The sequence below is a fragment of the Tursiops truncatus genome, chromosome 9 (assembly GCF_011762595.2).
Source record: "Tursiops truncatus isolate mTurTru1 chromosome 9, mTurTru1.mat.Y, whole genome shotgun sequence".
Taxonomy (NCBI): domain Eukaryota; kingdom Metazoa; phylum Chordata; class Mammalia; order Artiodactyla; family Delphinidae; genus Tursiops; species Tursiops truncatus.
The window spans coordinates 97,124,297-97,150,591 of NC_047042.1; the positions used below are offsets into that span (position 1 = coordinate 97,124,297).

Here is a 26,295-nt window from a genome sequence, read left to right on the forward strand (position 1 = left end):
ACTATTCCCATCACAGCCTATTCCCTGAGCAGAGTAACAATGTTATTTTAAATTGAACGCTTATGGTGATGTTATCACCTTCTTCCAAAGCAAAATCCAGGGAATCAAAAGAGTCAAGTTTTAATAAAAAATCAAAGTATATTTGTATATTTTTCATGTGTTAGGGCTACAGGTTTCCATAAAATAAAAATTTAATGCCAGCACAATTTTATTATTAGAGCTTTCAAGGAGGACATAAATTTATCTCTTGTCAGCAGAGCGCAAAATGATATATGCTGGATACAGTTTTTTTCTGACTACTTCCATAATGTTCCATTATGTTGCTGAACACAGAAAAAATTATTCCAATCACTAGGAAATTGTAGGACTCACCTGGGGGTGAAAAGGCCCCTGTCTGATAAGAGTTTAGCTGTCTCCCTGCCTATCAGTGTTAACATATTTATTCAAGCAAGGTATTCAGAATATTCAGTGTATTATTAATGATAACTGGGATGGCGGTGACGGTGGTGGTGATGACAATAATAGTACTTTACTTTTGTACTAAGTACTAGGATTCCTAAAGCAGTTTTTCATATACAAATTTATTTGTTTCTCATAAAAACTTAAGGAGACAAAAGGGTATCACTCCTATTTTACTTACGATACTTAGGCTGAAACAGTTTAAATGATATGTCCAAGATCACATAGATAATAATGACAAAACCATAGCTAGAATCCAGTTTGTTTGGGGGTGTTCTTTTCTCTTAGTTTGATCTTAAAAAAAAAAAAAGGACAGTTATACTAAATGATTTTCATTCTCATTGTAAGCTCAAAGACAAGAGTGTTAAGTTGCCTCTGTGCCTAAAATTCTAAAAGGTTACCGAATGATCAAAACAATCAATAATCTGATTATTTCTACATAAGTGCCCTCCCTTTGTAATTGAAGCCTTTGGAGTAAATTCTTCCCAGAACTGATCTCCGTAAACTTCGTGAAAATGAGAAAAAAGAATCAGCAGAAGGGACAAATACTCATCGTACACATTTTTTAGTGATGCAGAAATAAGAGAAGGGTATAGTATTTGTAAAATTGAATTAAATCTTTTAAAGTCTGCTGACAAGTAAAAAAGAAGTTCACATGTTCAATCTTCATGCTTAAGGGAATACTCTCTAATGATTATTTATTTATTTTTTTTTTTTAATTTTTATCTTTGGCTACATTGGGTCTTCATTGCTGTGCGCGGGCTTTCTCTGGTTGCAGAGATCGGGGGCTACTCTTCATTGCAGTGCGCGGGCTCTCGGCACACGGGCTTCGGTAGTTGTGACGCACGGGCTTAGTTGCTCTGCGGCATGTGGGATCCTCCCGAGCCAGGGCTCGAACCCCTGTCCCCTGCATTGGCAGGCAGATTCTCAACCACTGCGCCACCAGGGAAGCCCTCTAATGGTTATTTTTTAAAATCACTTATCCCTTACCCCATTCTGTCAATGATAACCAGGCACAGCAGGCACCACTAAACTGGTAACAATGGTTCTGATTATAGTCACAACTCTACTGGCTTCAGTCGTACTGGTAGTAATAGTTAACATTTACTGCAGATACAATTACACAGTAAGCATTAACTATTAATACTAATTTAACCAAAACTACCATAACTAGCATTATACCCTTTCATTTTTATCATCATTTACAGATGAAGAAATGGAGGTTCAGAGGACTTAATAGCACCACTATTAAGTTAGTCAGCTATTCAGTGGTTTAAAGAGATCAGTGTTGCCCTTCACTTTCTACCTTGCAGACTTATACAATTCCCCCTCAACATGGAAGCTCAACCTAATTTTTAGGCATCTTGTAGAACCGTGGTCCTCAACAGGAATGATTTTAACCCCCAGGAGACATGTGGCATACGGTATTTATTTTTCTCTTTCTGACTTACTTCACTCTGTATGACGGACTCTAGGTCCATCCACCTCACTACAAGTGACTCAATTTCATTTCTTCCTATGGCTGAGTAATATTCCATTCTATATATGTGCTGCATCTTCTTTATCCATTCATCTGTTCATGGACACTTAGGTTGCTTCCATGTCCTGGCTGTTGTAAATAGAGCTGCAATGAACATTGTGGTACATGACTCTTTTTGAATTATGGTTTTCTCAGGGTATATGCCCAGTAGTGGGATCGCTGGTTCGTATGGTAGTTCTAATTTTAGTTTTTTAAGGAACCTCCATACTGTTCTCCACAGTGGCTGTATCAATTTACATTCCCACCAACAGTGCAAGAGGATTCCCTTTTCTCCACACCCTCTCCAGCATTTATTGTTTGTAGATTTTTTGATGATGGCCATTCTGACCGGTGTGAGATGATATCTCATTGTAGTTTTGATTTGCATTTCCCTAATGATTAATGATGTTGAGCATTCTTTCATGTGTTTGTTGGCAATCTGTATATCTTCTTTGGAGAAGTGTCTATTTAGGTCTTCTGCCCATTTTTGGATTGGGTTGTTTGTTTTTTTGATATTGAGCTGCATGAGCTGCTTGTAAATTCTGGAGATTAATCCTTTGTCAGTTGCTTCATTTGCGAATATTTTCTCCCATTCTGAGGGTTGTTTTTTCGTCTTGTTTATGGTTTCCTTTGCTGTGCAAAAGCTTTGAAGTTTCATTAGGTCCCATTTGTTTATTTTTGTTTTTATTTCCATTTCTCTAGGAGGTGGGTCAAAAAGGATCTTGCTGTGGTTTATGTCATAGAGTGTTCTGCCTATGTTTTCCTCTAAGAGTTTGATAGTGTCTGGCCTTACATTTAGATCTTTAATCCATTTTGAGTTTGTTTTTGTGTATGGTGTTAGGGAGTGTTCTAATTACATTCTTTTACATGTAGCTGTCCAGTTTTCCCAGCACCACTTATTGAAGAGGCTGTCTTTTCTCCACTGTATATTCTTGCCTCCTTTATCAAAGATAAGGTGACCATATGTGTGTGGGTTTATCTCTGGGCTTTCTATCCTGTTCCATTGATCTATATTTCTGTTTTTGTGCCAGTACCATACTGTCTTGATTACTGTAGCTTTGTAGTATAGTCTGAAGTCAGGGAGCCTGATTCCTCCAGCTCCATTTTTCGTTCTCAAGATTGCTTTGGCTATTTGGGGTCTTTTGTGCTTCCATACAAATTGTGAAGTTTTCTGTTCTAATTCTGTGAAAAATTCCAGTGGTAGTTTGATAGGGATTGCACTGAATCTGTAGATTGCTTTGGGTACTATAGTCATTTTCACAATATTGATTCTTTCAATCCAGTAACATCTCTCCATCTGTTTGTGTCATCTTTAATTTCTTTCATTAGTGTCTTATACTTTTCTGCATACAGGGCTTTTGTCTCCTTAGGTAGCTTTATTCCTAGGTATTTTATTCTTTTTGTTGCAGTGGTAAATGGGAGTGTTTTCTTAATTTCACTTTCAGATTTTTCATCATTAGTGTATAGGAATGCAAGAGATTTCTGTGCATTAATTTTGTAGCCTGCTACTTTACCACATTCATTGATTAGCTCTAGTAGTTTTCTGGTAGCATCTTTAGGATTCTCTATGTATAGTATCATGTCATCTGCAAACAGTGACAGCTTTACTTCTTCTTTTCTGATTTGGATTCCTTTTATTTCTTTTTGTTCTCTGATTGCTGTGGCTAAAACTTCCAAAACTATGTTGAATAATAGTGGTGACAGGGGGCAACCTTGTCTTCTTCCTGACCTTAGTGCGAATGGTTTCAGTTTTTCAGCATTGAGAACGATGTTGGCTTTGGGTTTGTCATAGTTGGCCTTTATTGTGTTGAGGTAAGTTCCCTCTATGGCTACTTTCTGCAGGGTTTTTATCATAAATGGGTGTTGAATTTTGTCAAAAGCTTTCTATGCATCTATTGAGATGATCATATGGTTTTTATGCTTCAATTTGTTAATATGGTGTATCACATTGATTGACTTGCATATATTGAAGAATCCTTGCATTCCTGGGATAAACCTCACTTGATCAATGTGTACGATCCTTTTAATGTGCTGTTGGGTTCTGTTTGCTAGTATTTTGTTGAGGATTTTTGCATCTGTGCTCATCAGTGATATTGGCCTGTAGTTTTCTTTCTTTGTGACCTCTTTGTCTGGTTTTGGTATCAGGATGATGGTGGCCTCAGAGAATGAGTTTGGGAGTGTTTCTCCCTCTACTGTGTTTTGGAAGAGTTTGAGAAGAATAGGTGTTAGCTCTTCTCTAAATGTTTGATAGAATCTGCCTGTGAAGCCATCTGGTCCTGGGCTTTTGTTTGTTGGAAGAGTTTTAATCACAGTTTCAATTTCAGAGCTTGTGATTGGTCTGTTCATATTTTCTATTTCTTCTTGGCTCAGTCTCAGAAGGTTGTGCATTTCTAAGAATTTGTTCATTTCTTCCAGGTTGTCCATTTTAGTGGCATATAGTTGCTTGTAGTAATCTCTCATGATCCTTTTTCTGCAGTGTCAGTTGTTACTTCTTTTTCATTTCTAATTCTGTTGATTTGAGTCTTTTCCCTTTTTTTCTTGATGAGTCTGGCTAATGGTTTATCAATTTTGTTTTTCTTCTCAAAGAACCAGGTTTTAGTTTTATTGATCTTTGCTGTCGTTTCCTTCATTTCTTTTTCATTTATTTCTGATCTGATCTTTATGATTTCTTTCCTTGTGCTAACTTTGGGGTTCTTTTGTTCTTCTATCTCTGATTGCTTTAGGTGTAAGGTTAGGTTGTTATTTGAGATGTTTCTTGTTTCTTATAAGGTAGCTTTTAAAATTACTACATTTTATTAAGTTTAAGATGAGACTAAAATGTCATGTTTTTTTGGCGGGGGTAGGAGTTTATTAATTTTATTTATTTTTTTGCTGTGTTGGGTGTTCATGTCTGTGCGAGTGCTATCTCTAGTTGTGGCAAGCGCAGGCCACTCTTCATCGTGGTGCGCGGGCCTGTCACTATCGCGGCCTCTCTTGTTGCGTAGCACAGGCTCCAGACGCACAGGCTCAGCAGCCGTGGCTCATGGGCCCAGTTGCTCCGCGGCACGTGGGATCCTCTGAGACCAGGGCTCGAACCCGCGTCTCCTGCATTAGCAGGCAGATTCTCAACCACTGCACCACCAGGGAAGCCCTGTCATGTTTCTTTTTCCAGTACTTTAGAAATAAATTCCTTCTTTGAAATGTCTTTCCAATTTATTCCTCATCTGCATAAGTTCATTTATGTTTTCATTTATTTACTCATTCGACAAGTATTATTGAGAATCTACCATGCACAGGGTCCTGGGAATGCAGCAGTGAGACAATACACATAATGTCCCTACCCTCATGGAACTCCTTTCTAGTCGGAGAGAAGAAAAACAAACAAGCAAATAGAATCTTAACCTGTGTTGGGAAAACAGTCAACAGGATGCCACTCCCTTGTCCTGGTGCTCAGGGTCTTCCTACAGGACTGTGTTCTCTGACTTCACGTTGTCTCTAATGCATCTTCTCTGCCACTAGACCACAGTCCTAAACTTCTGCCTGATCCAGTCACATTCCTTTTCGAGACCTACAGTGGCTCATCCCACCTGCTGCTCCCTCCCCAGGCCTTGAGTACAGCCTCCAACTGCCTGAAACCTGTTCCTAGAGATGAGGCCTCCCCTCCCACCGTGTCATCCCATTTACATGCCAGGTGTCTGTCCACGTGCAAGATTGCACACTTTCCCCTCTTCTCTTCATCTTTCTAAATCCAGCCCTTTAGTTAAGATCCAACCAGTTTCCTGCATGCCTTGTTTCATTAGAAACCCAGCCCACACTGAGAGCTCCCTACTCTGACCTCTCACAGCACACACTTTAGCACTTTACATCATAGACACCCAAACTTGGAAGAAGCATATAGAAGTAGTCCCGCATTGAATGCTGTATGGAAAACACAGTTATAGCCTTTCTAATAGGTGGCCTCAAACAATCACACTCTCTACTAGTATTTTTCAAATAACTAAAATTTCAATATATAAATATATATATTAATATATATAAATATACACATGTGTATATTTATATCTTTATATGAATAAGTCTTTATGCTTACAGCTGTCATAAAATCATAAAAGAAAACAAACTTAAAAATTAAATATAAACCAATGACAAACCTAATTTCAACTGATCAATGTTAATTTATTGACACATAATGTTTCACCAAAGCAAAGTGTTTATTCTCATGTAAATGTGCTAATGACTACTACTATCAAGCAGGTTCTCCAGAAAATGCCATCATGTGACCTTACTTAGGTATAAGGCTCCCTTTGCCCTTTTTTAAATGAAACTGCAACAGTTGCCATAGTTTTGCACTGAAGAAATCCCCAGTACAAATACAGCCCACGCGCTCCTTAATTACAGGATAGTGATCTAGGCCATGTGGGATTTTTATTCACTTAAAATAAAAATTAAAAACTTTAAACAGTTTTACAGAAACACATGTGCCTCTTCCAACATGTTTTTGGTTTTCCAGGCATCCGGAGATCCATGTCATATAGCTTTGGGCTGACTTAGGAGTTTATGCTTTGACTCAGCAAATGACTACTATGTAAAATGGGCTGCCAGGAAGGACAATGTTTAACATTTATCCTATTTTCATGATGGCACCTAACACTGTATATAGCACATGCTAGATGCTAACAGCAGATTTCTTAGATGTAATTTTTCTATTTCTTTCATCATTTCTTCTGGTATGAATTTCCAGAAGTTCATTTACAGACCTCCATAAATCTCCCAGAAAAGCGAGTTAGTGATTTTTTCCTTGATTCTGATTTTCTGGACAAATATTTACACGAACCCGGTAAGACCTTTCCACAGACAGCTCCTCACAATGATGAAAGTCAAATTTAAGAAAAAAAAGACTGAAAAATGATTAGCATAAGAAAATCAAAATCTAGGTAACCTAAAAGTCAAGCGATAGTTTAAGAATGAGGAATAAACTGTGGTTGTCAATCAAGGAAAATTTCCTGTTGCTGACAATTATGTGAAGGGCACATCTTTTCAGACTCTTTCCACTTGTCTCCTATGGTGACAGTAACCCTGTTAGTAAGTCAATAAAAAAGAAATTGCCTCCCTATCTTTGAGTTTTCATAGAGAAGTCTGTATTTTTATGTTTTCAGGGGAAAAGAGAGTAAAAACAAATTCTGTAATACTCAACTAAAGGAGCTGATATCACCTGCAGGCCAGTTTTTTCCTGTATATTTTAACTCTTTTTCACTACCTTAGTTTCATCAACTAAAGGCTTTATAGTTAATGAAAGGAATGTGTTTTTTTCTTTCTTTAATTGTCCTCTAAATAGCTGTCTTCCTTTTCAGTTGGTGAATTGATAATAGACTGTGACCAAAGAAGATTGCTCATGGAGCTATTTTCTTTCACCTGGGTGGTCATCTCCCCAAGCTCCCTCCCCTTTCTCACAATTATCTGCCTGAGTCTGGGTCTTAAAAGTGTTGAGCCTCTAATAATTAGCCCCTTGGTAGCTGGGAAGCCACTGGCCTTTAAATACTCTTTTTCATCTGTATGCCCCAAAGCCTGAAATTTACCAGTGGCAAGCAAGAGTATATTGCCTCCCAAAGCACAGTCTTGTAAAGAAAATGAGGGAAATTCGTCTGGGGCTGTTCACATTGTAATAGGAATTAGCTTATCAGAACTCTTTATCTCTGTGGCAAATACTAAAAAACTGAGTGAAAAGCTAATTAGAGATTTATTGGGGGTTGGGGTATTAATCTGAGAAGAAGGAAAGAATTGCTTTAGAGGAAAATTATACCAACTGTGCAGGAGTGCCCTGGAGTGACATTATGGGACAATAGGGGGTAATTGAGAACTAGTTTGCAAGTTTAGTTAGGGTTAGTCCTGCTTACAAGTAACTAATATTGATAGCATTTAGGAATGCCTTATGTTTTCATGAGGACTAAATCTTAAATTTCAAAGAATCATGCAATTAAATTAAAAATAGTCTATATCATGGGAAAGGAGTATTTGGCTTTTTCTGGGTAACCAAAGGGAAGAATTAGGATCTGTGGTAATATACGGTCCAGTTTCAGCTCAGTGTAAGAAGAACTTAGGAACAATTAGAACTCTTAAAAACTAGTCTGTTTTCTTCCAAGACTGTGAGCTGTCTGTCAATGGAACTGCTTACACAAGAGGCTGAATGATGTCAGCTTTGGACTTAATATTGGTTTTAGGTTTTACCTAGAATGTTCCTTCTGATTTAAGAATGATTATAAATTAGGTCTGAATTGAGAAGCCAGTATGTTCTTTAGTTACGTCAAAGGAAAAAAAATTAAAAAAAAAAATATATATATACACATCAAAAAAATGTAAGCTGAATTCCCATCTATCTTTAGCACTTTACAGGACCTTTTCACTTCCAGAGCAATGGTCCTCAGGACCATAATAGCTAAAACAACAATAGTTAGAACTAATGCAAAACTCAGTAAGTACAGGACACTAAATGTTCACAACTCACAAAACTTTGGGAAAGATAATATTACAACCCTCCTTCTGCAGATAAGGGAACTGAGCTGCTGTAGGTTAGGTGATGTGCTCAAGCTTACAGAGCACATAAATAGGGAAGCCAGCCAACAGTCAAACTGTTCCGGGGTCAGAGGCCAGGATTAACAATGACACTGCCCATCAACTAGCACCCTGTTGAGAAGCCACTAGGATAATCTCAGAATATTACTGGATGACCAAACAAATTGAGATTTTAGAACACTGACCTGGGCTGTGCTTACCCTAGTCATCATAAATCTTTATGTCTGTACAGATCAGGAGAGTAAATCAATGTCAGAACAGCCTTAAAAGCCAACGACGGTTGCTTTATGACTCCAATGTAGTGACGATATCAGCTTCCAGCTGCAGTCAAGCAGAGAGGAAGATACCTAAACCAAGTCAAAAGCGTATTTCTTTGCGTAGCATTGGCCATGTATTAGGAAAGAATCATAAGCTAACAGAATCCCAGAATTAGAGGGTTTTAGAGTGGGAGAGGTCTTCAGCATTGTTTCTCCCTTCTCATCACAGAAATGAGGATACTGATTGCTACTGAGAGGATCTTATTTCAAAACCATGCCATGGCCTTATAATTGGTCTTCATGTCCAGTCTTCCTATCATAGCCAAAGGGAATTCTTAATACAACTTGATCATCTCATTCTGCTTCTTTAAACTCCTGCAGATACCCCTCAGACTCAGTCAAAGTCCTTGATTTCAAGCACCAGTTCTTTGAAGACCTGGTCCCTGGTTGATTCTAGTCCCAACTCCTCCTACTTGCTTGTCTTGAACTCTTGACTTCAATCACTCAGGAGTCCACCCCCTTCCCAGAGCATCATACTCTGGCCTCTGAGCCTTTGCACATCCTATTTCTTTGCTTTTACAGCCCTCTCCCTGGCCTCTCCTGGCTTCCTCCACTTAATCCTTCAGAAAGCAGCTTAATACCTCCTACAGGAAGACAACTCCTACTGGTCATATTTGTTTTGTTTCATTTTTCAAATACCCAATGTAAACAAGCCTGCCTGTATTGTTTCCCAACCTATAACATATAAAGAATAATTTTATTTGTGTGTCTGAACAAGAAGTACAGTTTGAAATTGCACAATAGCAGTGTGACATCCCAAGTAATAATACAGTAAAGAGTCATAGTTTATAAAAAGGGAAACCAACAAGTCAATGAAACAAAGTTTTCTGATATCATTTGGTGTGACTCTCTTGCCTTTACAACATATTCCAATGATTGACGTAGGTAATTATAAAACTTGAGTCAGCAAGAAATGGCACTTATGTTTAATGTAGTGTGATTAAGGAGGCAGAAAACTGTGCAGTAACTTTTAGAATGATTTTCACTGAAAATATTTAAAATAAAATGAGTCTTAGTGCTTAAAGGAAGGAAAATAGTTTATCATCAATTCATTTATATTAAAGATCCAATTATGTTAGAGTGTGTGTGATATAGAGGGAATGTGATAATAGGTAGGAGACCCAAGTTCTGGTCTAGTAATTGATGCTAAATAAGTGAGTGACTTTGAGTAAGATGTTTCCATATTGGATTCTTGGAGCTGGTGTAACATCGTGGCTAAAAAACAGGGGCCATGGGCTCAAATACAATCTCAGCTTCATTACTTTTAAGCTATGTAGCCTTCAGTTATTTTACTCTCTCTAGGCCTCAGTGTGCTTATTTATAAAATGGAAAGAATAATACATACCTCATAGGCTTACTGTGAAAAACAGATGGCATATTGCTTGCAAAAGCACTCAGCAGAGAATATGATTTATCGTAAGGGCTCAAGTAGCCATGGTTGTTGTTATAATTATTATAATTATTCACAATGAAGGAGCTACATTAGACAGCTCAGGTCTTCTCAAGCACTAAAACTCTATGGTTCTATGAAGGGCTCATTCCCAAATGATGTCAGATAAATGAGGTTTCACTGTATATTGGGCAAGAAATCAATATGGCCAATTTTCAGTTGTGCAAAATAAGGTAAGGTGAGCAGAGTGTGAAGTATTCAAAACGTCGGTTATACTCAATATATTTCTATTTGATCTTGGAAAGCATAGAACGCTTTAAAAGAATATTTTCTACCCTTCTCATATTGTGTTTAATGATTAAAATGAGTTTGGCCTTTCTGTGTTCACCAAAGGAAAAGAAATGGAACAATGCTAGATGCTGTATATGTGGTATTTCACTTGATCCCTGGTGATTCAGATGAAGTCATCTGGCAACTGGCTGGGTAATAGAAAAATCAAACAAGATAATAGTTTGGGGCCAGAAAATGAACATGCCTGGAATCAAGAGCCAATAGCACAGCATCTCCTCATGACCCTTTTTCAGAGTTTCGGGTAGCTCAGGTCCACGTGTACTTTGAAACCCTAAGAGGGAAAAGAGGACTATCAAGTATTTTTACCAGGGCTATATCTTAGTTTAAAATGGCTCTACCACAGAAGTGGCGTCTAATTAGAATTTCTTGGCACAATGGCCAAAGCCCAGCACTACAATAGCCTAATTATCTAAATTCTCATTTATCACTCAAGAGTTCTTCCCCACCTACCACACACCTTGTCATGTAAAGAAGATACATATCTTTTTCCTTTTTTCTTAGTGAAGAATTTGTTCAGTGAGATGTTTGAACTATTCAAAGTAAGTGGCACCCCCAAAGCAGATCGGGCAATAGGTGTTTGTGCTGGACTGCAGACATAACATAACCTGGAAAGGCAGAGCACCTGTGGAGTCCAGGTGTCCACTTATCGACAAGCCATGTGACTTTGGTAATTCACTAAATCCTTCAGAGCCTTAGTTTCTTCATTTGTAACCTGGGGATAGTCAGAGGGAATTCACTCTGAATCTATCGAGTACAGCTCAAGGCCTTTACTATGTTCACATGATCGTATATTTACATAAATTGTACAAAGATGTCTTAACTGCAGTGAGCCAAGACCGTGTCTCTTTTCACTCCCTCTTTCCCCCATCACGTGTTGGGGAACTTTGGAGTAGCCTTGAGCATCTTTGCTGCGTGGCTGAGGGGAAGTGAGGGATACAGTAAAGTTGGATTTAATGACTGTATTTATATGGTCTGAGAATCATGTCTGTATATTGTGAAGTTATTGCTGGTGTCCTGGTCTAGGAATGACTTCCAAGCACATTTCCACGGCCCATTTTCATCCCTACACTTTCATTTGTATATGAATATTCTTTTTTTCTTAGCAATAGCCTCCAAATTATATTATCTTCAAGTCCCAGAAAAGCTGGATCTGCCTCTGAGGATAATGACACCTACCTCATTCCATTGTTATGGAGATTAATACTGAAGTTTTTCCCCAGTTTCCTTCTTTCCCCTCTTTTATGTTCTTTTTCTTCCTTTCTAAAATCATATAATAATAACGAAGGACCTGAGGATTAACTAATCCAGGACTTTTTAAGTGTTTCTCCCAAAACATTTCCCCCCCTCAAATAAAATCATCAGCAAAACCATGATACATAAAATAGACTGGTAATTGACAGGACTTTTTCAAAGTTTAAACCTTCACTGTTTGGGGAATAGCCCCAAAGATGTTTTACTATATAGAAGTAATGAGGTATTACCAATCCTTGAAAAATATAAGTTCTTATTCTTCCACTCTTAAGGAAATAAATGCCTTGAAGAACCAATCATGTTGATCACAGACTGAACTTCTGTTGGAAGAATGTGACTTGGCTTTTGATGGTTATTCTTCATACAGGCTTTTCCTTTTGAGAGAGCTGGGCATGGGTGAGAGAAAGTCACAAACTGAACTGAAGAGAAAGGAGGGGTTTGTGTGGGGAATAGAACGTGTACTCAGCAGCAATCGGTCTCTTTTTTGGCCCCTGGCCCCAAAGGAAGGACAGCACCAGTCAAGGAGAGAACTGGGTAGAAGCACCTTCTGAAAGGAGCCTCTACCCCAGTAACCACAGCAGATATTAAATAGCGGATGAACTCACAAGTAAAGGCAGAAGTGACAAAATTTTTCAGTGGAAAGTAAAAAAAGTGTGTACTTAATACACACCACAATGCTGTAAGAATTCACTAATGTATCTGGAAATACTGGACAATGAGATATTCTCTATAAAAATATTTTCCAGAGAACTTAACTATTCAATGAGCTTTTGTGGACTGACTCAGGTGTGCCAGGCACTGTGCTGCCAGGTGGGAATAGAAAAAAGGATGACATGGCTCTTATGTGCATTAAGATAAATCTTATCCAAAAATGTATAACAGGTTTTTCTGCCTTCTTAAGTGAGGAAACAACCTATAGCTTTCTCCTAATGGCCCAGGTCTATCATTATCATGGTCAACTAAATACTTGGCGAGATAATGCATATTTTTACAGCTTTTTTCCTCTGCTATATGTAGGATCAGTTAAACTCACAATAAAGGCCACAGAAGCTTCTGTTGCAGTGTGAATACTTTCATGAAGCAGTTTCAACCTGCCTAGACTAGTGACAGATAGTTCAAGATTCTGGAATATTTAAAAACATTGCTTCCCTGCTTCTCAGCTATGTGCAGGAAAGCTGACATTACTGACCACTAGATCTCTACTGAAGTGGCTTAATTTTTTTTTTTTTTTTTTGAAGTGGCTTATTTTGAAGTTAGTGACTCCATCATTCATTTCAGAGATGTCTTTGACAGGACCTCAAGCAACAGGAAGTTTTGTAGGTCACACTTAATCATAATAATAGTCTGATGCTTTTGAGGCCTGTCCCGTTATAAAACAAGCCTGCATGTATATAATCCTCACATCTCAAAAGCAATTGGAGAAGGACGCTGTCAGAGAAGTCCTTTATTCTAAATCTAAAGTTAATGCTAATGTCCCCTTGCTGTTTCAGTTTTACCAAAACAGTCATGACTTTTATCCATTGATGGATGTTCTCTGTTTTCGAAGGGATTATCTGTATTTAAATCTTATTTTAACTTGGAGAGAAGAACTCTAACACCACCAATGTTTTAATCACTACACCAGTGCTTAAATAATGAACTAGGTATAATAATAGATGCTTAGAAAAGATATCCAGGTTATTCTGGCCTTTTGAAATATGAACCATAAACTATTAAGATCATAGAGTGCTTGGCCAAAATGAAACTTGACTATCATCCCATCAAAATCTTCCTTCCTTAAATGAGAAAATTCATACACCTAAAAGTTCAGTCATAAACAGTCCAAGCCATATGGACAGTAAATGACAGAACCAAAACGCAAAGTAAGAATTCTGTGTAAAGCAATTATACTCCAATAAAGATGTTAAAAAAAAAAAAGAATTCTGACTTTTAATCTAGACATCTTCCCTCTGTGTTATTCTTCCTTACTGCCTTTAATTTGTAGGGGTGCATTTCATTTGTTTTTGATTTGGGTTATATAATACTGTAGACACAACCCTTTCTGCTATGGGGACAGCTTATCTATTTCATTTTCAAGTTTTAATGCTCATATTGTTTAATGGTTTACTTTTCCATCAAATTCAAATGACTTTATTAGGCATTTAAAAATCAGTCATATTGACTCATTCATTAAATTGCATAGACTATAGTAAAACATTTTTTATAGTAAAACATTTTTTAAGCTGTAAAGTAGTATAAAATATAGTTATCTTTTTATTATTTGAATTACCAGGACAGCTTTACTCAAAATGACTGAAGTTTGCAAAGCACTTTCTAATCAGAGCCAGATTTGATCTTTTGTAAAAGTTTTGTTTATCTAAAAACAATTGCAGAATTTCCTCACTGCATTTTTCTTTTCTAAGCACACATGCACACACTGATAGACATAAGAAAAGTCTACTCTTCCTTTCAAGAGACTCTTCCTCAGTGAAACACCTCAGTAGTTACCTTAACAGGAATAATTAGATCCTGGGAAAACTAGTTTCTCCAAACAAATGCACTAGAGCCTAATTGAGATAAGAAAGTCAATTTCACCGTTTCCAATGAGAAATATCTCTTCCCAAAGGAGAAACTTATTTGTGAAAGACAGATTAAGATCAGAGGTGGCTTTGTGATTAAAAGGGATCAGAATAAGGAGGACCCCAGTGACCATTCTGTTCTGAGTACCACCAACCCGGACATGCCCCAGGCCCCTTTCAAGGGCTGAGAACTACTATATTGTGTTTTTTTCCTGCTATATCCATGTTTTCCATTAAAGGACTTCTTTATTAATTCAAGGCTAGAGTGTCCAGTAAACCAACCTCGCTTTTTAGCACTTTTGTTACCTGGTTCCTACAGCAAGTTTGTAGTAAGTACTGGCTCACCTCCAATATAAGAGAGCAGGAAAGCGAGGCCATTCATAAATTATCAATACTCAACGTGTCATGTTACAGCATTTTTTAGTAAATGAACCATAAAGTTATTTTATGCTTCTTTCCAATTTTATATCAAATCATTGTAAGTGAACTTTCCCCTTTCTGTGCAATCAGGAAAAGACTACTTATGATGTTCCAAAGGTAACCTTTATGTATGTGTTCATTTTTAACTTGGTTCATCCTTGGCCACTTCAAGCAATCCGTATGCTCTAGAAGGTGGTAACAGGAGGGATGTATACCACATGCTTAGTTGCCTCTCTCAAAGCATGAAACATAGAAGGGGGCTAGGAGAGCCTTCCCCAGCTCAGCAGCATCGTGAAGATCTAGAGAGCTGTTGCTTTGTACTATTCAGAGCACCCAGCATAAGACCTTGCACACAGTGCACCAAAAGCAACTATTTTACCAGGAGGATATTCTTTCTTAATAGTGATGTTCAGGAACATGGTGGAGAGTCCTCCTCCACGTCACCTCTAGGAAAGCTGGAAGAGCTCAGAGGTGGAGGTGAGGAGAGGTTGGCCCAGTCAGCTGGCAACTGTATGTCTGTATTAGTTTCCTAGAGATACTGTAACAAAGTAACAAACAGGATGACTTAAGGGAAATTTATTGCCTCACGATTTTGAGGCTAGAAATCTGAAGTCAATGTGTCTGCCTAGTTGGTCCTTCTGTGGGTTGTGAGGGAGAATCTGTTCCATACTTCTCTCCTAGCTTCTGGTAGCCTCAGGCATCCTTTAGTTATGGTTGGCAGTATCCCTGTTGTTTATATTGTCTTCCTATTGTAGGTGTCTGTCTCTGTGTCCAAATTTCCCCTTTTTATAAGGATACCAGTCCAGTTGGATTAGGGGCCACCTAACGAGCTTATCTTAACTTAATCACCTTCAAATACCTTATTTCCAAATAAAGGTTAGAACTTCAACACCTATTAGGGGATACATTTCACCCCATAGCAATGTCCTTCTTGAATCATCAATATTTATGTGAAAATTGAAGCCATGGCACAAATCACAGATCTGTGCTTCCCTCTCTTTTCCCAGGGACTTGAATGTTTTAATCATATATGTGTGTATGATTAGCTTCCATGTCCCCTTGGAATAGTCTCCTAGTTGTTATTAACTTTCCTAACCTGTTGTCCACACAGTTGCCAGGAGATACTTCTTAAACACAAAATTGATGATGTTACTACCTTATTTTAGCCTATGGTTACAGAGTAAATACAAACACCTTAGCATGCTAGTTAAGGCCTTTATTGTCATAAATGGAAGATAATATTATACACTTAGGAGCTGTGAAAACAATTTTTAAAGGGGAAATCTTAATAGAGTTGATAACATAAAATATTGTACATCAAAAGCTACATATTCAAGGTAAGGCAAAAAACAAGGAAGACAAATACGATGGAACACAGGTTTTAGTTCTGATTTTATCACAGCCAACTTAAGTCAATGGAAAAATGCTGACGATAAAGAAATGGGCAAAAGGCATAACTACATACCTCACAAAACAGTTTTAAAAACTCTCCAATGTATATGTGAAAATAAATTTTCCAATCAAAAAATACAAATCAAACAATAATAAAAGCTATTTTTTGGCCAAGTAAGAAACTATTTTTTTCTTTTGTTTTAAATCAGTCTAACCAGTGCTGGTAAGGATGCATTAACAGGCAAAGTTGTTATTACATTCTCAAGACTCTAAAAATTGACCGTCAGATTTAGAGCTTATTTCGTCGTGGCAGACAGTGAGGGGAGTAACAAGTCCCTGATAACGGCTAATAAAACCTGGCTATTAGGTATCCTGGATTCTGACTATTTACATTCACTTCTCATACCCTTGAAGGAGGTCTAGAAAAGAGGAGAGGGGCCTGGCATTCCAAAAGAATGAAATGCAAACTCCCCAAGTTTACTTCTGGAGCTAGGGAAACAGGAGGTTCTTTTTTTTCTTCTTCTTCTTCTTTTTTTTTTTTGGTTACTTTTTCAGAATGAACACAAGGAGTATAGATGCTTTTTATATATTTTTTTTCTTTCTTTCTTTTTGACCACGAGATATGTGGGATCTTAGTTCCCCAACCAGGGATTGAACATGTACCCCGTGTACTGTACGCGCAGAGTCTTAACCACTGGACCACTAGGGAATTCCCCTATAAATTTCTTTTATAATCAGAAATTACCCCATTAAAAACAATAAAGATAACTCTGTCTCACATATCCTAACAAAAATTCCCTCACTTGTACTTAGCAATCTCTATCAATTTTTATTCTATTTTTTCCTTTCATGGTTCAAACTCCTACAATAGTGTGATCAACATCCACCCCATTCCACCAACTAGTTCCTTTTCTTATAATGTGGTTTCTACAAATACCACCACCCTGAAATATTTAAAAAGTCGCCCAAATCTGCTCACTAAATGTATTACCACTTCCCCTAGCTGATTTCCATTCCGTTTTTCTGCAGCAATTCAAAGTATTGAGAGTTCTCCTTTTCCTTGGGGGCAGCTCCTTGTTTCACACTCCGTCCTCACCCTAAATATTCCTTAAGTGATGCTTTATTTCCCAGCACATTAGGCCTGTTTCACGTCTTTGCTTTTAAACCCTTTGCTTTTCTCTCTGCCGTTCAGTTGGCATCTTTCATTAATCAACAACACTGGGAGTACATTAGGTGCTTAATAATATTTGTTCTTTAACTAGAGCAATCATATTATTTATATACAGTTGCGATAAGCAGAATAATCCTCTCCCCACCAAACGTGTCTATATCCTAAGCCATGGAACCTGTGAATATATTGCTTTATATGGCAAAAGAGACTATGATTAAGTTAAGGACCTTCTCGTGAAGAGACTATCCCAGATTATCTGGGTGACCCTGATGCAATCAGAGCTCCTTAAAATACAGAGAGGTGACAAGGCAGGCAGAGAATCAGAGCAGAGCGTGGGAGAGATTCCACCAGCCACACCTGGCTTCAAAGATGAAGAAATAGGAAAATGAGGCAAGGAATACAGGTGGATTCTGGAAGCTGGAAAAGGCAAGAAAGTGGATTTCCCCCTAGAGTTTTCAGAAGGAGCACAGCCCTGCCCACACTTCGAATTTAGCTCAGTGAAACCCACTTCGAACATCTGACCTCTAGAACTGTGAGGTAATAAATTTGTTTCAATCTGCTAAGTATTTGGTTATTTGTTACAGCAGCCCAATAAAACTAATACAATAGTGCTTTGTCATTTTCCATTGTACCCAATATGATGTCACACAGACAACATTCAATATTTAATGAAAATTAATAAGATACTTAGGATTTGTCACTTTCTGGCTTTTTACATGCTATGGAATTCAGTCTGATGTGTTCATTCATAATATTTCTGAATATCTGAGATTTATTTAAGAATATGTGGAATAATATGAGACCTTTTATTTGGGACTAGGAGTTGCAACAGAGAAAAATTACTTTTCCAGTAAATCAATGGACTTGATGAGTCTATTTATTTTGCCATCAGCCCAATTGCCTTTCTGTTCTCCAGCAGTCTACTAGAAAAGCTCGATTATTGACAATGGCACAGATCCTCCTCTTTCTTCAGTGGCTGCTGGCTTAGCCTCTTCTGCCCTGCCAACTCCCTGGGGCTTGATATGCACAAATTGTGCAGCCCAGCTAGGACTCCACTGGGTACAGAGTTAACTGGCTGAGGCATGCAGGCTAAATACTTCGGTTAGCTCCTTCTGTGCATTAAAATTTCCATACGCTCAATGCTTTTTAGTTTTCAAAGTGTGTGATTTCATTTAATCTTCACAATAACTTGGTGGAGGAGGTATTGTTGCCTTCATTTTACAGTTGAGAAAACTGAAAGTTAAGGGGAGTTTACAGGTAGTAAATGACAGAAAGGAGATTTGAACAAAAATCTCTTAATTCCTAATTCAGTTATAAAACGAATGCAATTTTACTATGTACAGCTGTTCTTGCCATTTTACCTCAGTGCCTTTACTCCAGACATGTATTTTGCAAGTGTATTTTTAATGGTAACATAACTTATGCATGTTATAAAGCAATGTGGAAAACACAGAGAAGTATGAAGTTTTAAATCATCCTTAATCTTACTACTCAAAGATAACCACAGTTACTGTTTGAGTGTATTCCTTTCCAAATATTTTTCTGTGCATTCATCCAAGTATATTTCTTTTGACATGTATTTTTATTTAGAGTTTTGTATCCCATTCCATTTTTTTTATTCTGAGTGAAGTGAGGTGGCATTCTAGCCTTATGTTATTGGATTGGCCAAAAAGTTCATTTGGTTAGTCAGTGTGTTTCTCCATAAAGTTCTTCATAAAAATGAAAAACGTGTCTTTTATTTTTACTTAAAACAGAACAAAATTTTTGGCCAACCCGATGTTTACAATTGTACTGTGTCACCTTTCAGTGACCTATTTTTCCTATTTATACTAAAATATAAATAAAGAATTAGTCCACCCTTCTTGAGTTAACTTTTTTTTTCAAGACTAGAGCCATGCTTCTCAACATGTAGTCAGGACCAGCAGCATCAGCGTCACTTGGGAGCTTGTTAGAACTGCAGATTCTCTACTGAGTCAGAGTCTTGGGGGTGAGACCCAGGAATCCCTGTCTTAACAAGCTCTCCAGGTGATTTTTCACACATGATAAAGTTTGGACTAAAGTTTTGGTTTTCCATTTGTGTTGATGAGGCAAAAGCAGCTAATAAACCCGTTATAGGTTAAAGACAAGCAGAATAATTGTCACACTTTGAAGAAAAAGAAAGAGCTTCTTACTTACCCAGATTTCCCTCATCCACATGCTTTCAACTCTACTTTTAATCAATTACTTGGGTTAAAGTCCACAGACCTCTTTAAAATGCTTATATGCTTACTTAGAAATGCAGTAGTTACCTATACTTACTATCATCCAATTGTGCTTTCATTTGCATATACTTCTCCTAGTGAGCCAACTAATCATTTATCAAAATCAGAACAGGATGAAGGGTAGGCACATTTTAAGTTTCATTCTGACAGCTTTTCTTAAACATCTACCATGCTAGATCAATATAGAGTAGAAAAGAAAAATACATTTTCTACACCCTGCCCTCACGACAATTCACAATCTTGTTAGGAAATAAAATTTTCCTATATGGTTTAATTAACTGCGGTCAGTCAAGTCCTAAATTGACTAGTATTACAGTATGTGAGACGAGCAGTGTATGCCCTGGACTATACAGAAAGCTGGACATATTTATTAGGGAAGGTCTCCTTAAGAAAGGAGGAATGTCAGTGGTGCCTAAATAATAATTATTATATTAACGATAAACAGTCCACCTATTAACTACTATACCTGTGATACCTATTCCCCAGACAAGGCTGAATGAGATTAGGTATCTTTGTCAATGTTATATAAATAGTACTTCGTGGAGTCAGAATTTAAACTCAGATCTGTTTGACAGGAACCCTGTTTCTTACCACTTCTGCCTGCCTAGTTAGCTCTGACTGAGAAGTTTTACAGATTGAGAAAGAGCCTGTAGAAAACCACAAGTAGAGGAGGCAACCCCAGAAAGGGTGAGCATGAGTTAAACAAGTTCCTGTGTCAGATTCGCCTGAGCAGAGAGCAAGGTTGATACTGGCGAGTTGCTAAAACCAAGAGATCTGTAAGGATTATGGAAGGTCTTGCATGCTTAGATGGTGATCTGGGATATACAATCAGAGATGCTGAAGAGCCACTACATATTTTTTAAACATAATGAAAGTAATGTTTTAGGATATTGCATAAAAAGCATAATTGGGTGGGAAGTGAAGAGATATTTGCGTAAAACAATCAATTAATAGGTTGATTGTTGTAAATCAGATACCAGATGGAAGGAAGGTGACTGGGGTGCTGGCAGTGGGGAAAGAGAATGATTATTAAATGATTATTAAATATTAGAAAACAAGGGTGAAAGTTTTTAATGGTAGATCGGCTGAAGAGACAATTGGAAAACCTAAGAATTTGAACCTGACGTTCTGGGTGATTTTGAACTGTACACAAAAATTGTAATAATCTGAAGAAGGATTGTCAAAAATTAATAGGGCAGTTGGTTTTTTTCAGAGACTGAGTTCAAGTCATTCTTTCTTGCTTCCTAACTACATCCACCCACCTAGTCTCCGTGTTCTGTTGATCTTAAATCCCGCCTACTTTATCCTGCCTTGTTTGCTTTATCCTTCCTCATAATCTTCTATACCTCTGGCCATCTTTCAATAGGCCTATAGGCCTATTGCTATAGCAATTACAACCAACATGGTCTCATTACTCACTTCTCTGAGAGCTATTGTTTTGCTACAAGGAACTTTCTTTCTAAAACCTACATCAAATTATGGCATCTTTCTGCTGAAAGTTTAAAAATATTTCTTCAGTGTTTTATTGCATTATTTTATTTGGTATGGCATTCAGAATTAAAGCAACCATAGTTTATTATCCAAATAAGACAACTGGGAGATTGAAAGTGGCATATTAATAATTACACTCAGACAAAAGGTGTATGGGCTGTGCTTAACTTTCTAGCCACATCCTCTTCTGACAGCACTTCTTGCATGAGCAGTGCACGAGTACTGAGTGAACAGTCCCTACTCCAAAGGTCCCCAATCTGTGTTGTTCACAGCTGTGCTTGTGTTGCCTAATCTACTGCTCACATCACATGGGCTCAATAACTATTTGCGGAAGGAAGGAAGTGGGAAGCAAGCCTTGAGTAAATCAAAGAGTTTCTGAACTGTTTTAGTCTAGTGTGTTGTGTTTGTTGAAATGAAATAGAATTTAAGGTCTAGCACCCTTGGGAAGAGGAAACCATGGAAAGCCAAAGGGAAGCACAGAGCACATGGGAGAGGAAAGTAGAAAAGGGAAGTCCCAGAATCAGACCTCCTACTTCATAGATTAGCAAAGGACAGATGCTAGGAGTATTGAATTCAAGGGCACTTTACCAAAAGACTCTGCTTATCAGATAGATAGATTTTTTTACCAGAAATAGTTCTTAGTTTTGTAAAGAGGTCTGTCAAATTCATCATATATGTCAATGCAGAGCTATTAAAAAGTTTTCACAATAGTGTTTTAGAAGTTCCAGCTATAAAGGAGGTATGTAAATGTCCATTTTGCACTTCTGAAAACAGGTGCAGTCTCTATGAGAAAAGAAAATGTGTTAGGAGAATGGGAACAAAAAGGAAAATGATGAACAAGAACCTACAATCTAATTACATAAATGTCAGTTTTGTACGAAAACTAGATTTGATGTAATTAAAGCACACCTGTAACAAATAAAATGAAACAGACATATCTTTCCATTTTCCTGAAATAAAGGAAGATTAGAAATCACGTGGTATTTGTGGGAGATTTATACTAAATATGCAAAAAAAAAAGTTCCCCTGTGTGTGTGTGCATGAGAGAGAGAGAGAGAGAGAGAGAGAGAGAGAGGGAGAGATATTTTCTCTTATCTCTTAGCTGATAGCCCAATAGTACAGCCAATATTCATGGCCTTTCAGTAAAGTCCCTTACAGTAAGGAGATGATATCTATAAGTATAAATTAAATAGTTTTCAATGATTGTGAGCACCTGTGAAACAAACATTACATTTGTTTAACAATGTATTGATTGTTTTAGACCTTTCCCCAACTAAAGCCATAGCAGGAGCTTACTATCTTTGTTTGTTAGGTCAGAACCAATGCTTATAGACTAAAAATCAGATTATGAGTTTAAATGTAGAGAAAAGAGTGCTCTTTCTAACAAGAGGATACTCTCCTAAACAGTGGTTTGATAGCATTTGATCTGCTACTGGGGCATTTATCTGGAGAGACATTTTTTGGGTGCTGTGCTCACGTAGGATGTTTCGTTCCAGCCATCTATGAGCCTTCCTGTGAAGCCTACAAACACCTAGGCCAGACATCAAATTACTACTGGATAGATCCTGATGGCAGTGGACCTCTGGGGCCTCTGAAAGTTTACTGCAACATGACAGGTAACTATGCCATATTTATGTTTCATGAAGATTGCTTTTCTGTCTGTTGAGAATAAATAGCACCACTAAAGTTTGTTTCTTCTGTGCTGTATTCTTATCATAATGTGTAATAAGCTAAATATTGCTGGCTTTGTTAGGCTAAATGGTGAAATGTATTTCAATGCTAGGTTTTCAAAAAAAGTCTACCTTCTGATTTGAACGGTTAATAATTAGTGTTTTAAAAAATCAGCATGTAGAGGAAAAACTAGAAAGTAAAATTACAAGGTTGAAGTCTACAGAAAGAACTAGCCCATGAAGCATCCTCCACAAGAACCTAGACTGGGGAAGGTGAGTATCACCTCTCAAACCATCCACACTGCCCACGTGAAAGGAAGCTCAGAGGTCACGCCAAACCTTCCTCTGCTTGCCATGGTTATACAAGGAGCCGTTCTGGGTACTGAAAGCCCATTCTGGCGCTAGCAAAACTTACCTGCCACTTTCATGTAATTCTTCTGGGGAAGAGAGCCTAGTTTTTCTTCACTTCCATATTAAATTTCAGGGCTATGAAATGAGATTGTGGGTTCCCACAGTCATATGTAAGATGTACAGATCTGTAAGATAAGAGCACACCTTCCATCAGACACTTGGTAGCATCTTGTCCTCCAAAAATCTGGAGAAGTGTGTGGGACGAGCACTGTCTACTAGCTCCAGGAGAGGATCAGCATTTGATACGAACTCCTGAGGCATATGATGCTAAGGATAATGGTTATATGATGCTGCTGATGACGATTGCTGCATGGATGGTTTACCATGTATCGGGTACCACAGTAACCGCTTTATTCAGATAACCTGGGTTTATATTCTGGCTCTGTTAATCACCAGATATATAATCTTGGGCAACTTATTAACTGTATTAATTTCAATAAGCCTCGGTATGTTTTTCTCTGAAATTGATTAATAATAATATCTACCTCATAGCATTATTGTATGAATGAAATAAGGTAATCTACATGTGGTTCTTAGCATATTGTGTGACACATAATAAACTTTCAGAAAAGGTTGCCAGGAGTTAGGTATAATTATTTTTTAAAGAAGTTAGTTAAATAACTCGCTTATATTATCCAGGCAAAATTCTAATTCCAGTATGTTTGAGGCCAATGGTTCTTAAATCCAGCTATGCTTCAGAAACATTTATGGAGTTTTGTCTTCCCATACAAACCTGTTGGCTCCATCTCAGGAGACTGACTCAGTAGGTGTGAAGTGCAAATAGGATTGTGCGCCTAGAACTAAGAGCCCTAAACAGTGCTGTAGACAAGCAGACCCCTGTGGAGAACTCGTCAACGTCAGGAAGACAGACATGGCACAAAACGGAAGGGAGAATGATGAGGTGTGGAAGGTGGGTAGAGAAAATGGTAAAGTGAGAGCTACTTTCCCCAAATTTCCCCCCATGTCAAGACTCTAAGCGTGCCCCAGAGAAATAATTCACTTACCAGAAAGCTTGACCCAAGAGTTCATTGATTGTTGGACTTGTCAATGCACTCAGGTACTTTCTTCTTTACCTTCATTCTAATCTTACTTCAACTAAAGTAGAATCCATGAGAGCTAGACTTAATCCAAAAGACTCTTGATGTTGACTTCTCAAAACTATTGTCAGCTATTAGCCTTAAGGGAAATCAGGGCATCCTGAATGGGCTTGGACAATTAAGAAGTTACTTTAGTTACTTTCCTATATGCCTTTTCAGAAAAGAACTAGAAAACTAAACAAAACCATAATGTATACGATCCTCATATGAAGAACACACAAAATGGAAGAGGATTTTATCCTTTTTTTGGGGGGGGGCGGGGAGAGATCACTTTTCTGTGAATTGAAGGCCTAATGTGGAAACACAGATCTCCTCTTCATCAATACCTCCTTTAAAGAGTATGACTACAGTTTGACCTAATACTCTAGATTCAGTCTAAGTGGTGAAAAGAACAGCATGATTTCTGCAGCTAGAAGATTTTTTTCCTATCGTCAAGATAGTTATGAGCACCAGTGTTTCAGGGACCCTTGAAGGCCATCAGGTACTCTTTGGCCTTTTGCAACCCATTAACCCTTCCTTCATCTGGAAAGAGCATGAACTTGACCCATTAGGAAAACATGGCACCACAGAGCTTGGCTTGGGCTGTTGCTTTTCCAAGAGATACATGTTGAAGAAGAGGAGGGAGTGACAGCATGAGATAGTCTATGAATCTTGAGATATCACTCTATGGTCATGAGAAATTGTATATGCACCTTAATTCACAACATTTGTATTAAAGAATAGAGCTGTCCCACTTCTTAGTGACCCAAATGTAATTGAGTGTTTATCACTGTTGAATACATCACATATTTTTAAAATGGGAGCAAGATATCCTCTCTGGGGAAGAAGCAATGTCTTGGCAGTGATCAGTCTCTTTTTCCTCCTTCTTACTAAGATGAGGGAGAGTTTTTCACTTGTACAGACATAGTGAATATATGAGTCTTGATTTTGGTTTCTCGACACTGGAGAAACTTTACTGGCAGGTAATATCTGATGTAAATTTGGGTAGAAATGAAAAATCACTCTGTTGGAAATCACTTCTGATTTATTATTATTCTTTGGAATACTAAACTTTAAATTCACTTACTAATTAAAATATAAAACAAAATGAAAACACAATTAATTTAGGGCCTGGCAAGAAGAAGGTAGTCTCCTCTGACTTTTAGAAAAGTTCCTCCAAATAATCATTACAACATCACTGCTTGCTGATATCTCCAAGTTTTATGTTTGTTTAACATTATCAAATAAGTAAGTTGTTCCTCATCTTATCCTTATTACATTTTCCGTTGAATCACAGGGAAGACTTGAAGTTTGTCCCTGTTAGAGTATTTTACTGTTGGATTCAGTCCAAACTGTCAGCATATATATCTCTTGGCATCTCAGATACTGTTAAATTCTCAATTTCTCCTTCCCAGTGCCTCTTGCAAATCATCATTCTTTCCATTCCTCAAACCACCATCCTGATTCAGACCCTCAATTGTTGGGTTTAGGTTATTCTAGTAATGTCCCAACTGGCCCCTGTTGGTTTACAGCCTTGGGAGTTCCCCAAGTGAAATCTGAAACTGGACCCTGTACGTGGAAGGCAAGGAGAGACTGAGAAGGAGGCAGACCCTCTAGATTGGTAGGTGAAGGTTTAATAAGCAAGGGAACTTTACTTACAAGGCTTGTCTTGGGCGACACAATAGGAGTAGATTTCTGCACCCAACCCACAGGATCTTAAAAGTTTATATCGAGGCCTTGACAGGTTCAGTGACATATTCAGTCCAGATGGTCTCAACACCTACCTCTCGCAAGGATTTACTCCCTGAAAGGGCTGCTTGCCTGGGAATAGTAGGTGGGATGTACATTCCAAGGACAGGGGAGGGGTGAGGAGCCTCCGGTTGCCAGGGTTCTGCTTAAGGGTCAGCTGGCAGTCACATTCTCTCCATGACCTCCTCCAACAGTCCCTTCAACTCCAATATTTTCCTACTGCCCCTGCCTCCATGCCACCTGTCAGCAGGCTGCTAGAT

General features: G+C 37.9%; 1 protein-coding gene across 1 annotated transcript in view; it reads left to right on the forward strand.

Annotated features, from left to right (window-relative positions):
• CNTNAP2 (contactin associated protein 2) overlaps positions 1-26,295 on the forward strand; it is a 982,287-nt gene that overhangs the window by 234,896 nt on the left and 721,096 nt on the right. Inside the window, exon 6 of the mRNA XM_073809473.1 lies at positions 22,626-22,745. Coding sequence (XP_073665574.1) covers positions 22,626-22,745 — 120 coding nt within the window. The remainder of the gene's footprint in view (positions 1-22,625; positions 22,746-26,295) is intronic.